Source organism: Gorilla gorilla, chromosome X (assembly GCF_029281585.2).
Source record: "Gorilla gorilla gorilla isolate KB3781 chromosome X, NHGRI_mGorGor1-v2.1_pri, whole genome shotgun sequence".
Lineage (NCBI taxonomy): Eukaryota > Metazoa > Chordata > Mammalia > Primates > Hominidae > Gorilla > Gorilla gorilla.
This window is the reverse complement of record NC_073247.2, coordinates 118,937,137-118,952,769: the sequence shown is the minus strand read 5'-3', so window position 1 is coordinate 118,952,769 and position 15,633 is coordinate 118,937,137. Positions and strand designations below refer to the sequence as shown.

Below are 15,633 nucleotides of genomic sequence, written 5' to 3'. Positions count from 1 at the left end.
AACAAACAATCATGTACGTTATATTTTCATAACAGATTTCTTGTTACAGAAGCAGCATTTACTAGTTGTAAGAACATTTGAAAATGCAGAGAACCAAAAAGAAGAAAATAAAACCTTCCCAGTGCCCTAGCAGCCACAATTTTCTGTGCCTCGTTCATTAAGTGCTCAGTGTGTAATAAGAACCAAAAGTGCTGCAGAAATTTAGAAAACCAAAGGAAACTATGAGTAGGAGAGAAGTGGGTGATAAATATGGGGAACAAAGAATTTGAGTCAAGCCATGAAGTATACTTAGGATTTTATCTATAGAGAGCAGGACATTCTGATAGGGGTGTAACAGAAAAAGACATATAGGAGAGAGTCTGGGCTGTAGATAAAGCTTTGAGAGGCTTTTGACTAGGGTTTGCAAAAATGCATGCCTAGTATTGGCTGTGGTATAAAGAAATAGGCACTCTTTCCTATTGATAGGGACATAAATCGGCAAAATTGTTTAGATAGGGCAATTTGGCAAGTTATGTTAAAATTTAGAGCATGCTGACACTTTGACCTAGAAATTTTATTTCTAGGAATTAATTACACAGATACAGTCATGTAAATATGCAAAGATATAGATGTACAGAGATCTTTTGTAAATTGCAATTATTCTTTTCTTGAAAGTTTCATAAAACTTACCAGCAGTGGCATCTGGGACTGGAGTTTTCTTTACGAGAAGAATTTTGAGGATTGATTTGATTTCTTTCATGGTTATTGGGCTGGTTAGAAGTTTTATTTTTCTATGAATTTATCCAGGATTTTCAGCTGGAAAGTTAATCCAGGTACCTGGCCTGCCATTTATTATTTCATATTACAACAGTGTTGAATTCAAATCTGCATCTTTGAGTTCAAATTTGTATTTTTAAAAATGCCTCCATAATTTTAAATCTGAATGATCAAGGCTTAAATGAAACAAATTTCTCATTTCTTACTAACATTATACACTTTATTTTCCAGTTACAACTTCAACGACTACCACCGCCACTTTCACCACCAACACTACTACCACAATCACCAGTGGCTTTACTGTGAACCAAAACCAACTGTTATCAAGAGGGTTTGAAAACCTTGTACCTTATACTTCAACTGTTAGGTAAGCCTATTTATTTAAAAACTTGCATGTGTTTCATTTTATTTATCATGTACAAGACATTTGCTTGGATAACTTTAGAATAATATTTGAAAGTTAGCTAAATGACTGAGTTGAGGGAACAGTCAAGAGAAGGATTTCTGTAGCTTAGGAAGTTGAATAAACAGCAGCACACCTTTACCTTCTGAATATCATTATAATAGAATCATTACTATTACTAATAATAGCTACCACTTATTATGCAATTACTGTGTATGTAATCTGTGTATGTTTAGCAAGATGACAATGCATTACAAGCATCATGTCATTTATCCTCACAGTAACCCTATGAGGTAGGCAGTATTTTCATTCCCATTTTATAGGTGAGGAAACAAGAGCATATAGACATTTTATAATCTGCTCATAGTCGCATACTTGTTAATGGTTGAGCCAGGATTAAAATTCAGACAGTCAAGCTCTGGAGCCTGTATATGATGTTTCTCTCTAGTATTTGTTCATTTTTTAAATTAAGCTTTTTATTTTGGGATAATTGTAGAGTCACATGTATATGTAAGAAATAATACACAACATTCTGTATGGTCTTTATATCATTTCCTCCAATGATAACATCTCAACAGTATTACAGTATAATATCACAACCTAGATATTGATATTGCTACAGTCAAAATACAGAACAGTTTTATCACTACAAGGATTCCTCCTGTTGCCCTTGTATAGCCACACCCACTCCCCTCCTTTCCTTGACCCTGAGCAACAATTAATGTTCTCTATTTCTATAATCTTGACATTTCAAGAGTGTTGTACAGATAGAGTATATATATGTGACCTTTGGGGATTGGATTTTTTTATTCAGCATAATTCCTTGTGATCCACCCAAGTTGTCGTATGCATCAACAGTTTGTTCTTTTTTATTTCTGAGTAGTATTCCATGGTACTGTGGATGCACCATGGTTTGTTTAACCATTCACCTGTTGATGGACATATAGGTTGTTTCCAGTTTTTTGGATATTATGAAAAAAGCTGGTGTGAACATTGATGTATATGTTTATTATGAATATAAGTATTTCTCTGGGATAAATGCCTAGGAGTGCAGTTGTCGGGTGGTATGGTGGTTACATGTTTTTTGTTTGTTTGTTTTGTTTTTTAAGAAACTGTCAAATTCTTTTCCAGAGTACTGTGCCATTTTACATGCCCACTAGCAATGTATGGGTGATCCAGATTGTCTGCATTCTTGCCAGGATTTGGCGTTGTCACTACTTTTTATTTGAGCCCTTCTGACAGATGTGAAGTGATATCTCATTATGGTTTTAATTTGCATTTCCCTGATGACTAATGATGTTGAACGTCTTTTCACATGTTTATTTGCCATCAGTAGATCCTCTTTGGTGAAATGTCTGTTCATATCTTTTGTCCATTTTCTACTTGGATTATTTGACTTTTTTACTGTTTGGTTTTCAGAGTTTGTTATGTACTCTAGATGCCAGTCTTTTGTCAGATATGTGGCTCATAAGTATATTCTTTAACTGTGTAACTTGGCTTTTCATCCTCTTAACAGGGTCCTTTTGCTGTATCAAAACCTTTAATTAATGAGTTACAGTTTATCACATTTTCTTTTAATGAATTGTGCTTTTAGTGTCAATTATAAGAAATCTTTTTTTAGCCCTAGATCCCAAAGATTTTCTTCTGTGTTTTTCTAAAAGTTTTATAGTTTCACATTTTACATTTAAGCTTGTGATCCATTTTGAGTCAATTTTTATATAAGGTGTGAGGTTTAGGTCAAGATTAATTTTTTTTTGTCTGTGGATGTCGAGTTTTTCCAACATCATTTATTGAAAGACTATCTTCCCCCCTGAATTGCTTTTGCACCTTTGTCAAAAATCAATTTGTGTCAAATGCTTTTTCAGCCTCAATTGATAGTCTTAAGATTTTGTTTCTTTATCTTGGTGAAGTGGTAGATTACACTGATTGATTTTCAGATGTTCAACCAGCCCTGCATATGTGGAATAAATCCCACTTGATCATGGCATATAATTTTTTGATACATTTAAAAAAATTTGGTTTCCTGGTATTTTGTTTGAGGACTTTTGTATCTAAGTTCATGAGAGATATTAGTCTGTAGTTTTCTTCTTTTTTTATGTCTCTAGTTTTGATATCAGGGTAATATTGGCTCTATAAAATGATCTGGAAAGTATTCTGTTTTGTTTTCTAAAAGAAATAGTGTAAAATTAATGTTAATTCATAAAATGTTGGCAGAATTCTCTAGCGAAAACTTCTCGGCCTGTATCTTTCTTTTAAAGGGGTATTTATTTATTTATTTATTTATTATTATTATTTCTTTTTGAGACAGAGTCTCACTGTGACGCCCAGGCTAGAGTGCAGTGTCAAGATCTTAGCTCACTGCATCCTCCACCTCCCAGGTTCAAGTGATTCTCCTGCCTCAGCCGAGGCCTCCTGAGTAGCTGGGATTACAAGCTCCCGCCACCACGTCCAGCTAATCTTTGTTTTTTGTTTTTTGGGGTTTTTTTTGGTTTGTTTGTTTGTTTTTTTGAGACGGAGTCTTGCTCTGTCGCCCAGGCTGGAGTGCAGTGGCGCGATCTCGGCTCACTGCAAGCTCCGCCTCCCAGGTTCACGCCATTCTCCTGCCTCAGCCTCCTGAGTAGCTGGGACTGCAGGCACCCGCCACCACGCCCAGTTACTTTTTTTGTATTTTTAGTAGAGGCGGGGTTTCACCGTGTTAGCCAGGCTGGTCTCGAACTCCTGACCTCGTGATCCTCCCGTCTGGGTCTCCCAAAGTGCTGGGATTACAGGCGTGAGCCACCGCGCCCGGCTAAAGGGGCTTTTAGGCTAAAGGGGCTTTTAAATTACAAATCAATTTCTTTAGTGGTTCTAGAACTATTCAGGTTATCTAGTTCATCTTTGATGAATGTATTGTTTTTAAAGAGTTGGCCCATTTTTTATGTTGTTAAAAATAAAGTAGTTCATAGTATTCCATTATTGTCCTTTTAATGGCTGTAGGGATATTCCTGTTTCATTTCTGATGTTAGTGGTTTGTGTCTTTCTTTTATCAATTTTATCGATCGCTTCCCAAAGAGCCAGCTTTTGTTTAATTAATCATTTTCTATTCTTTTCATGTTTTCAATTTCACTTGATATCTACTCTATTTTCCTTCCTTCTGATTGCACTGAGTTCATTTTGCTGTTTTTCTAGTTCGTTGAGGTATGAACTCAGACTATTGATTTGAGACTTTTCCTATTTTTTAACGTACACATTTAGTGCTATAAATACCCAACTCAACACTTCCTTAACTGTGACCTACATATTATGTTATATTGTGATTTCATTCAGCTCTATATACTTCTTAAATTTCCTTTGTGAATCCTTCTTTGACTAATTTATTATTTAGAAGTGTGTTGTTTAATTTCCAAGTGTTTGGAGATTTTCTTGTTGTTTTTTTCTGTATTGATCGCTACTTTGATCCCATTGTGGTATTAGAATATGCTTTGTACGATTTTAGTTCTTTTAAATTTATTTAGGTTTGTTTTGTGGGTGAGGATACAGTCTGTCTTGATGAATGTTCCATGGACATTTGAAAATTGTGTTTTCTGCTGCAGGGTGGAATGTTCCATATATGTTAATTAGATTCTGTTGCTTCACTGTAATTTCAGATTCTGTGTTATTGGAGTCTTTCTGTCTAGTAGTTCTTTCAGTTGTGGAGAGTGGCTTTTTGAAGTCTCTGCCTTTAATTGTGGGTTTCTCTATTTCTCCCTTTAGCTCTATCAGTTTTTATTTCATGTATTTTGAGGCTTTCTTGTTTGGTCACCTATACATTTAGGATTGCTAGCCTTCTGGATGCCTTGATTCCTTTATCACTCTGTAGTGTCTCTCTTTGGTTCTAGTAATTTTCTTTGCTCTGTAGTCCACTTTATCTGATATTAATATAGCCATTTCTTTTTAAAAAATGAACCTTGCATGGTACATTATTTCCATTCTTTTACTTTCAAACTATGTATTAATATATCCTTGTATTTGAAGTGAATTTCTTATAGACGGTATATTGTTGGATCATTTTTTATTCACTCTTCCAGTCTCTGTATTTTAATGGGTATGTTTAGCACATTTATATTTAAGGTAACTATTCACATGTTAGAGCTTAAATCTGCCATTTTATTTGTTTGTTGCCTCTGATTTTTGTTCTTCTCTTTCTTTTTTTTACCCTGCTGTCAGTTGTTTGAGTATTTTGGGGGGGTTTCATCTTGTTCTGTTTATAGTGTTTTTAAATACATTATTTTGTATAGTTTTATTACTGGTCGCTCTAGATGTTACAGATACACGCATTACTTACAACAGTGTAGTCATACCACTACAGTGTTTGGGTGAAGTGCAGAAACCTTAATTCCATTTAGTTCCTTTTACCCTTCTTAGCTTTTAAGTATGGTTGTCTCAGCCGTTTCTTCTGTGTACATTGAATATCACATCACATGGGGTTATAATTTTTACTTCAGCCATCAAATGATTTGAGAAACGAGAAGTAGAATAGTATATTTACCTTGTCTATACCCATTTTGATATTCCTTACTTTATATCAGGGGTCCTCAACCCCTGGGCTGAAGACCAGTACTGCTCTGTAGCCTGTTAGGAACCGGACCACACAGCAAGAGGTGAGCAGCAGGTGAGCGTGCATTACTGCCTGAGCTCCGCCTCCTGTCAGATCAGACATTAGATTCTCATAGGAGCGCGAACCCTATAGTAAACTACACATGCAAGGGATCTAGGTTGTGCGCTCCTGATGAGAATCTGATGCCTGATGATCCTCCCCCAGGCCCCTCCCGCCGTCTGTGGAAAAATTGTCTTCCACAAAACCAGTTCCTGGTGCCAAAAAGGTTGGGGATCGCTGCTTTATATGATGTTCCAAGTCTTCTGTTTTCATTTCCTTTGTGTTTAATCTTCAAGGGTAGGTTTACTAGCAACAAATTATCTTGATTTGACTTTGTGTGAGAATATCTTTATCTCCCCCTTCATTTCTGAAGGACATTTTCACCAGATACAGAAGTCATTGTTGACACTTTTTCATTCAGTGCTTGAAGCCTGCATGGTTTTAGATGAGAAATCTGGTGTCATCTAAACTGATACTCCCTTTTAAGTAATGCATTTTTTTCTTTCTGGTTGCTTTCAAGATTTTTTTTCTTTGTCTTTAGTTTTCAGAAGTTTAATTATTTTGTGTCTTAGCGTGGATTTGAGTTATTCTGTTTGGGGTTTGTCCAGCTTCTTGAATCTATGAGTTTATATCTTTTCACAAACTTTGAGAGTTTTCAATCTTTTTTTTTTTTTTTAAATACGTTTTTCAGTCCCATTCTCTCTTTCCTCTCTTTCTGGAACTCTTATTATACAAATGTCACTGCTTTTATTATTGTCTTCCAAGTCCTTGAGACATTTTTCATTTGTTTCTGCGAAGTTTTTCTTTGTTTTTCTGTAAATTATATTTGTCTGTCATCAAGTTTTCTTATTCTATCCTCTGTTGACTCCATTCTGTTATCAAATTCCTTAGGTGAGCTTGTTATTTCGGTTATTTTACATTTCAGTTCTATATGTTTCATTTGGTTGTTTTTCATAATTTCTATTTCTTTGCTGAGATTTTCTATTTTTTCATTTGTTTTAAGAAAATTTGAAATGGCTTGTTTGAGCCTTTTTTTGATGGTCGCTTTAAAATTCTTTTCAGATAATTCCAACATCTGATACCTCTCAGTGTTGGCATCTGTTGTCTTTTCTCTTTCAAGTTGTGGGTTTTCTGGGTTTTGATATGATAGGTAATTTTTAAAATTTTATCTTGGACGTTTTGTCTATTATGTTAGGAAAGTCTAGGTCCTATTTTCATATATTTTTTTCATCAAGCATCTCTTTTTTGACATGTAGTACAAGGGGTGGGTGTGTTTGTATGTTCAGCTTCCCACTGGACCTTACCCACACCACTCCAGCAAAAGTGGAGCACTTACCACGCTGCCTCAAGGCAGATGGGTGGTATGGAAACTGCTTCCCGCTTAGCCCCACTGACTCATCCCTCATGAAAGGTGAACATTGCATGCTACCACTTTATTGCCAGTAAGCGGAGATGTAAGCTGAGCTCCCAGCTGGGCCCTGGAGCCCCCAGATCAAGGGGAAGTGGAGGACTGACTCACACTGCTTAGTTGCTGCACATGGAGGCAGAATTTCAGCTTCCTGTTGGCCCCACTGACACAAGGGGAGGGAAGAAGAAGCATAATGTCAACTACTCTGTTTCATATCACTTCATTCAGCCTCCTTGGTTGGTATGAAGGCTTAGCTCTCTACTGGGCCCAGCTGACACAGGCTCATGGGAGAAGGGGGACAAAGTACTGACTAGGCGCTCTTTGCCCTACCTCATTTAGTCTTGGCTTTGCCAGTGGATGTGGAGGTCAAGCTTCTCATTGAGTATTGCTGACCCCATGGATGGCAGGAAGTGGGATCCCTACAAGCCCTAACTTGAATCACCTTGTTCAGTTGTAATGATGCTGGGTGGGTATAGAGATTCAGCTCCCCACTGGGTCTCTCTGACACCAGAGGCAAGAGGTGAAGCCTAATGGTGACTAACCCTGCCTCATTCTGCCTCATTGAGCCCTGTTGCTACTGAGTAGGGATTTAGGTTCAACTTGTCATTGGATCCCACAGAAAGAACCCTGGTGGAGGAATTGGAATCGTGCCTGTGTCTTCCACTTAGGGAATTGATGATTACCTTCCCACTGAGCCCTGCTGACACTGCCCCAGCAGAGGAATCACCATTGACTGGCTCTGCTGGCCAAAAGATCAGCTAGTTGCTGAGCCTTTTTTGATACCACTTGGCAGGGGAATCAGAGTTCTGCATGGTTCTACCCAGTGGGGAATGCCCACTCTCTTCTGGATACTACTCAAACAGGGAATGGGTCACTTTGACTAAGAGCTGGGGGAGAGAGAATCCTATCTCCTTAGCTATGCCTACCCAGAAAGGAGCTTCTCTCATGCTGAGCTGGGATGAGGGGAAGAGAAGGAGCAGATTATGGCACAGACTTTAGCTATTGTTGCTGTGATTTAGTAGGTTTCTTAATAAATCTTTATTTACTATATTCACCTAGGATAATTTCAAGTGACTTTGAGGGGTTGTTTTTTTAATCATCTTTACCAGTTATGTTTGTTTTCTTGGGAAGCAGGTATGGGAAATTCCTTACATGCTGTTTTCTTCTCAGAGTCCTCCTTTGTTCGTTTTTCAAATCTGATCACACTTTTTAAAGTATGATTATTGGATCATCCTGCATCTTTTTATGTTTTAGTGTTGTAGCAACTCCTGTGATGACATATGGTCATCTGGAGGGTCGTATAAATGAGTGGAACCTTGAGCTGGAAGATCAAGAGAAGTACTTTCTTCTCCAGGCCACTCAGGTCAATGCTTGGGACCATACATTGATTGAGAATGGTGAGATGGTAAGAAGATATTTTCATTAATCTACCTACATTGTGCAAGTATTTGCAGATGAACACAAGAAAATAGACCTGTGTTTTGTGGTTTTCTTTGTTGTTGTTGTTTTGTTTATGTTTTTGTTTTTTGAGACAGGGTCTTGCTCTATCACCTAGGCTGGAGCACAGTGGTGCAATTACAGCTCACTGCAGCCTCGATCTCCCTGGCTCAAGCAATTCTCCCACCTCAGCCTCCTAAGTAGCTGGGACCACAGGGGCACACCAGCACCCCCAGCTAACTGTGTGTGTGTTTTTTCAGTAGGGATAGGGTCCCACTGCGTTGCCCAGTCTGGTCTCAAACTCCTAGGCTCAAGTGATCCTCCTGCCTCAGCCTCCCAAAGTGCTGGGATTATAGGCATGAGCCACCATACCCAGCCCTGTGGTTAATTTTCTATTCCAATATTGGTGAGCAGCTCAAAGTATATTCCTTAGGCAATAAGTACCCTGAATAAAAGGAAATCTTTCATATTTGAAGTGTATTTGAGAAAATTAATACTGCTCTAAAATTGTTATATAAATTCAAATACTTACATTGTTGTATTCATATTTCTCTTTATAGATTCGTATTTTACATGGAGAAGTGAACAAAGTGAAACTGGATCAGAAAAGGTAGAACCTTAGATTTCCTTGGTTGAAAGATTAAAGACCTATCTTTTTATTCAGTGTTTTTTTCCTTCTGTAGTTTGTTAACTCTTTTCTTTTTGTCACTCCAAATTCCTTTCATCAGCCTTTTTATTAACTTATTTTATTCAGGTTGGAACAAGAATTGGATTTTATCCTGTCACAGCAGCAGGAACTAGAATTTCTGTTGACTTATTTAGAGGAGTCTACGCGCGACCAGAGTGGACTTCATTATCTGCGGGATGCAGATGAGGAGCATGTGGAGACGTAAGTAACTGAATAAAGATTGAAGAATGGGGCAGGACTTACGTATTATGAGAGCATTCCAGGAACAGAGGGGAAAAGTCGAATTGGAAGGCAAGGAATACAAATCTGTAGAAAGGGACAAGCTTTTGTAGTTGACATTTATCAATTTGTTTGATTGTTTTCTGGTTATCTTTTCTGGATGCTTGTAAATGAGGAAATCATTCTGGCAATTTTGTTTTATAGCATTTTGTTTACTGTTATTACTGTCAACCTTATGCATGTTCACTGTAAAGTTTTTGTATTTGTCAAATTTGTTCTTAAATTAGAAGTACAAATTTTATGTGTATGGTGTCATGGTATTGTGGGATATTTATGGTCTCCTCTTTATGTTGATTCTGCTAAAACTAATAGTCATGCAATTGCTTTAGTGTTAAATCATTTGCTATTTTAAAGGCAATTTGTTAATCTGGAGGCAAACTGTATAGCTTTCAAAAATGGAGTGATTTTGTCAATGTCTTAGGAGGGCTATATTTTATTTGTGAACTCTTCAGTCTTTACCTTCTGTCAATACAGTGCCAGTATTCCCAAAGTAACTTTATTTCTCTGGAACTGAGGTTTGGTAATTGGCCAATTTATTAAGTATTAGAATTTGTATGAATGAACAACATAATCTAGATTGAGACTAAATTGGACACATTTTATCAATGACTTATTATGAGTTAAGACTAGGCCTGTTTTTAACATGCTTGCAAGTTAACTTTTTTGTAGGAGCATTAAATGTGGTAAGTACAACTAATCTATACTAACCTAAATCAGTTTCTGCTTTTGTATTTCAACCTTTGTGAATTTTTCTTTTCTTTGTATTGCTTTCTATGCATTCTATCATTTTTTTTGAAACATATAGAGTTACATTTTTGGCCGTAAGATCCTAACTGTAGTTTGAAGAAATCTTCATGACATTAGTTCCTTTCCAGTTGCTCCTTTGTAGTTATATATATATATACATATTCTGAATATATATATACATATGTATATCCAGAATATATATATATCTGAATATATATATATCTGAATATATATATATCTGAATATATATATATATATCTGAATATATATATATATATTCAAGATGAAGTCTTGCTCTGTCGCCCAGGCTGGAATGCAGTGGCACGATCTCGGTTCACTGCAACCTCTGCCTCCTGGGTTCAAGCGATTCTTCTGCCTCAGCGTCCTGAGTAGCTGGGATTTACAGGCATGCGCCACCACACCCAGCTAATTTTTTGTATTTTTAGTAGGGACCGGGTTTCACCATGTTGGCCAGGCTGGTCTCGAACTCCTGACTTCATGATCCACTCCCCTCGGGCTCCCAAAGTGCTGAGATTACAGGCATGAGCCACCGCGCCCGGCCCAGATTTATATTGTGATGAAATATTTACCAGAATCTTCAATAATGTAGGCAACCAATTCTATGGCGTAAGTACTATGCCATAGAAAGGCAGTAGATAGTTGTTACCTACAAATCTAATTGACTCTTTCAATCTTTATACACATTAAGGTTGAAAAATCCTCTGGCCACTTTAATTCTCATAAACATATTTATTGACTGGGTCGTCTGTGTGTGTGTGTGTGTGTGTGTGTGTGTGGTTTGGGTGGAAATCTCGAGAATTTAGGCAACTAACTTGTGAACTTAGCAGGTTTGTCTATCTTTGATTATTGTGAAGCTCATTTCTCAAAACATCTTTTTTGCCTGATGAAGTATATTTATATGAGGTTTTATTTTGAAAATTTGTGTATTCAAGATCATTGAAGACATCTCAGCATTTATTGAATATTGCCAAACCCTAAATAACTTCTCTTTTGTATGTAAATGTCCTATAGGTGTATTTTGACACCTTAAAGGATTCCTTTGCTCTACAGATCCCCAGGGTATTCACCTAGAGGATAAATAGGTGAAGGTAAAAACGCAAGGTAGATAAAAGTCTTCTCATTTGGAGTCTTTTTAGAACATGGTAATAATAACGTCACAAATGCTGCATCCATGAAAATATATCAGTAGTCATAACTGAGCTCCACTGAAAAGATAGGGGAATTAGGGCAAATCCAATTGGCAGTGTCATGTTTATATGTCAATAACAATAGGTAGTGGAGAAAACACTTTTTGTTAATCCCTTTATTTTACTTGTCTTTTCAGTTACAGATTAGCAGAAAGTATAGATGCTCAGCTGAAACAAATGGCCCAAGATCTCAAGGACGTTGTTAATCACCTGAATACATTTGAAAGTTCTTCTGACACTACTGATCGGGTATGTTTACTGCTTTGTGTACTTAGGCAACCAAGATTTAGTATGAAATTAGCATACAGCCAGGTATGGTGGCTCATGCCTATAACCCCAGCACTTAGGTAGGCCGAGGCAAGAGAACTGCTTTAGGCCAAGAGTTTGAGACCAGCCTGGGCAAAATAGTGAGACCCTGTCTCTATAAAAAATGAAAAAATCTATCTGGGCATGGTGGTACATACCTATAGTCCTACCTACTCTGGAGGCTGAGGTGAGAGGATCACTTGAGCCCAGGAGTTGAAAGCTGCAGTGAGCTATGCTTGCACCACTGTGCTCTAGCCTGGGTGACAGAGTGAGATCCTGTGTCTAGAAAGAAATTAGCATTCTGTGGTTCTTTTAAGCTAGTCCCTTTTTTCCGTCTTCTATAGTGTTTCTTCCTGCCTCTAGAAATATGAAGCCCCTTGGGTGTGGTTAGTGGAGCAGGAAACATCTAGAGGCAGAAAAGTTTGTGAGTTTTTTGTGGTTATTCCCAGGAAGGTGAAAATATTACTCTTCCCTAAGTTGTCATACTTTTCTCCCTTATTCTTCACATAACTAAGTATGTACCTGTATTTATTTTTCTGTTCACTTAGCCAGTTCATTCTTCTTTTTACATATTTGTTTACATACTCATATAAGTGTTAGTAGGTATGCTTGTGTCTGTTCAACACAACCAGGCAATCCTTAATTTATGGTTAGATTGTATTTTAAAATTTGTTAGGTTGACTATTTGAGACTTTACATTTTTCTATAGAAACTTGGTGAAATATGGTTATTAGGTTTACACCTGCCCCCACAGAATACTACTTAGTTCATAATAAATGTATTATATTAGTGGAATTACAGCTGAGGCTCCAATTAGAGTTAAGGTGCTGTGAATTAATTTGGCAGTAAGAAAGAATTGTTTTTTTTTCTTTCTCTATACTCTGATTAAACAGCTTATTTCCTGTACCTTTCCCTGTTGTCTTAGCAGCTAAATGGAGTCCTCCTTTTCCCGCTCCCACTCTGTGGCAGTAGTAGTAAGAGGGATCTCCCATTGTGGGAGTTCCCATTGTGCTTTCTATCAGTTAATCATAATCAGGAGTGAGGCCAGGATCGGGTAGGTGAAGATGAATGACATATATGTAAGTGGTGATTATTCTTTAGTAAGCTCTTTCTTCAATTATATACAGACAGTTCTTTATCTACATACACATTACCATTTTTTAAATTATGAAGATACAGTGTGTTATAGCTGAGAAAGTATTAGAATTTTGTTTAAGTCATTTAATCTCTCTGGGTCTTGGCTCCTTCTTTTGCAAAATGTCAAGGATAGACTAAATGATCTGTAGGTCCCTTCCAGCTATAAAAATTATGCCATTCTGTACTTTGGGTGAATCTAAAGTTGAACAAAGACAAATATAAATTAATCTGAAATTATTCATGCTACCATGTCCCTGTGTTCACACAGATGATCAAGAGTTTGCAAAATACAGATTTTCTCTTAATGAAATATTAGATTACCATTGTAATTCCAAAATTCAAAATTGTTTTGTTGTAATAGAATTTTGGTGCATAGGTAAATATATGCAGATTTAGACATTCAGCAGAGTTGATTTCTAGTTTCTCTGTGTTGAATTAATATAAGTGGAGTGTTCTCAATCAAGTAACTAAAAGGAGACTATAATTCTGTCTTTGTCCATTTTCTCTACTTAGCCCTGGATTGTTTTATTTTATTTTAGTAGTGGGTAGTAAATGGTTTGAGTCTTTTTGTTTTCCTGGCAGGGGTGATTGGGATGTTTAAGATGAGTCAATTAAAGGGTAATTGCTGTTTGATTGCAGAATAAAAGAAGAAAGAGATCACTGACAGCTCTTTTTGCAGATAGCATAAATCCTTGGACAAGAAACGGGAAAAACATTTTCTGAACAATAATATTCCTGTAGATAATTTATTGTAACCGGGTTAACAAAGCTTTATTACTCTGGGTCATATACTAGGGTAGAAAAATAGGAGCTATGTGTTCCAGTATTCACGGTGATGAGATTTATCTATTTTTATTCCCCCTTTTTTTATGAGCGGCAATGGGAAAGACCACCTAATGTCTAAAAGTTTTATTAAGTAAGTTCGTATTATGCACTGTGTTATTCAGTCACATTTTCTTACAAAATCCATAAGGAAAATTAAGTCATCTATATTAACAGTACCCTGATAATATACTGGTGTATTTCTTTCTAGTCTTTTTTGCTATGCTGCTAAAAATACTTCTTTTGTTTTAAAGAGTACTGGAAACTATATAACTTTTTGTATTCTATCTTCACTTAATATTCTTTCATGGTCTTTCCCCAAAATTTTAACCATTCTTTGAAAACATGAGTTTTAATGGTACTATAATGTTTCATCAGGGTTGACTTTACCATGATCTATTTAATCATTTTTTGATTGGTAGAGATATTGTTTCCAATCTTTAGCCAATATAAAATAGTCCAGTAATCACCACTTATATTTAGATTTGATTATCTCCTCTGGATAACAGAAATAGAATATACTGACTCAGTCAAAAGGTATGAATATTTTAAAGCTTTTGATATGTATCATAAAAATTTACATTTTGAAAGGTTGGGTCAATTTATATTACTATTGGCTATATATGAATGTACCTATTTTTCCCACACACTCGATAACTGAGTAAGACCATTTTTAAAAAATTGCTGATTTGGTTGACAAATGGTGCTATTTTTAATTTTTTTATGTGAATTCATTGTCTTGTGAAATGTGTCTTAATGTTCTTTATACTGTGGTAGTCAGTTTCTTATTGAATTATAGGTATCCAATTCATGATAGTTACAAATAATTAAATTGAACCAATATATAAAGATAATGAACATTGCAAATATGAATTAGCAACAAAAAATTAGTATTTAGTAATTCTCAGTCCATTTCTTACCAGAAGAAATTAAAAGTCACTTCCTAATGTCAATTTCTTATGTTTATTTTTTATTTACCACCTCAGAATAATCATAATCTAAAAGTCTTATATGTATTTTTAGCTCCACCAGATCTGCAGAATTCTGAATGCCCATATGGACTCCCTGCAGTGGATTGATCGGAATTCAGGTGGGAGTTTGCTTGTATGCCACTCTGTGTATTTATTGCAAGTAGAAAACGTGATACATGTCAGTTGTATGCTCCATGACCAAACTCATATAAAAGCTGTTGTATGGGTGTTGCTTAACGCACAGTATGTGTATTATAGTTCTGAAAAACTGTAATTCCTTATTTTTTTAAATGAAGTACACATAGGATAAACTAGAAATTAATGAAAATAGAGGATGGATAGGAATGGGGCACATAGAATTGGGATAGAAGCAAGACTTCTATGAATATGCCTTTTTACACAGTTTTGACTTGGGGGCCATATAAATGTTTTACATACCAAAAAATTAGAATTAAGTCAAAAATAATGAGAAGGAAGACAAATACTAAAATTGAATACATACTGAAACTAAACAAACCTACATAACTAATTTATAACAATCGCCCAGTTCAGATAACTTTTGAACATAGTGTTCTTGATGATGCATCCTTCTAGGAGGTCATCTTAAGGATATAAGGAACATCAAGGAAATTTTAAACTTTCTCTTAATAGGTTTATTATTAGTTTCAGAATTATAATACCAGTATTACTACCATTTCATATATATTGAGAAATAAAGTAAAGCATATTAGTGATAATAGAAGTCAAGATTTTCATTGAAAGTCAAAGAGATACAAGTTATTTTTCCTCTTCTTTTCTATTTGCATTATAAATTTGAATTTAAGATATGAGTAATGAATTCCTGTTCCTTTGTTCT

At 36.0% G+C, this 15,633-nt stretch overlaps 1 protein-coding gene across 3 annotated transcripts in view; it reads left to right on the top strand.

Annotated features, from left to right (window-relative positions):
- Positions 1-15,633, top strand: part of NUP62CL (nucleoporin 62 C-terminal like) — a 143,471-nt gene that overhangs the window by 104,281 nt on the left and 23,557 nt on the right. For all 3 annotated transcript variants that reach the window (XM_019019648.4, XM_055377067.2, XM_055377066.2), the window contains exons 3-8: positions 988-1,123; positions 8,437-8,587; positions 9,180-9,229; positions 9,374-9,508; positions 11,679-11,790; positions 14,830-14,896. In XM_019019648.4, the coding sequence (XP_018875193.1) occupies positions 988-1,123; positions 8,437-8,587; positions 9,180-9,229; positions 9,374-9,508; positions 11,679-11,790; positions 14,830-14,896 (651 nt within the window). The remainder of the gene's footprint in view (positions 1-987; positions 1,124-8,436; positions 8,588-9,179; positions 9,230-9,373; positions 9,509-11,678; positions 11,791-14,829; positions 14,897-15,633) is intronic.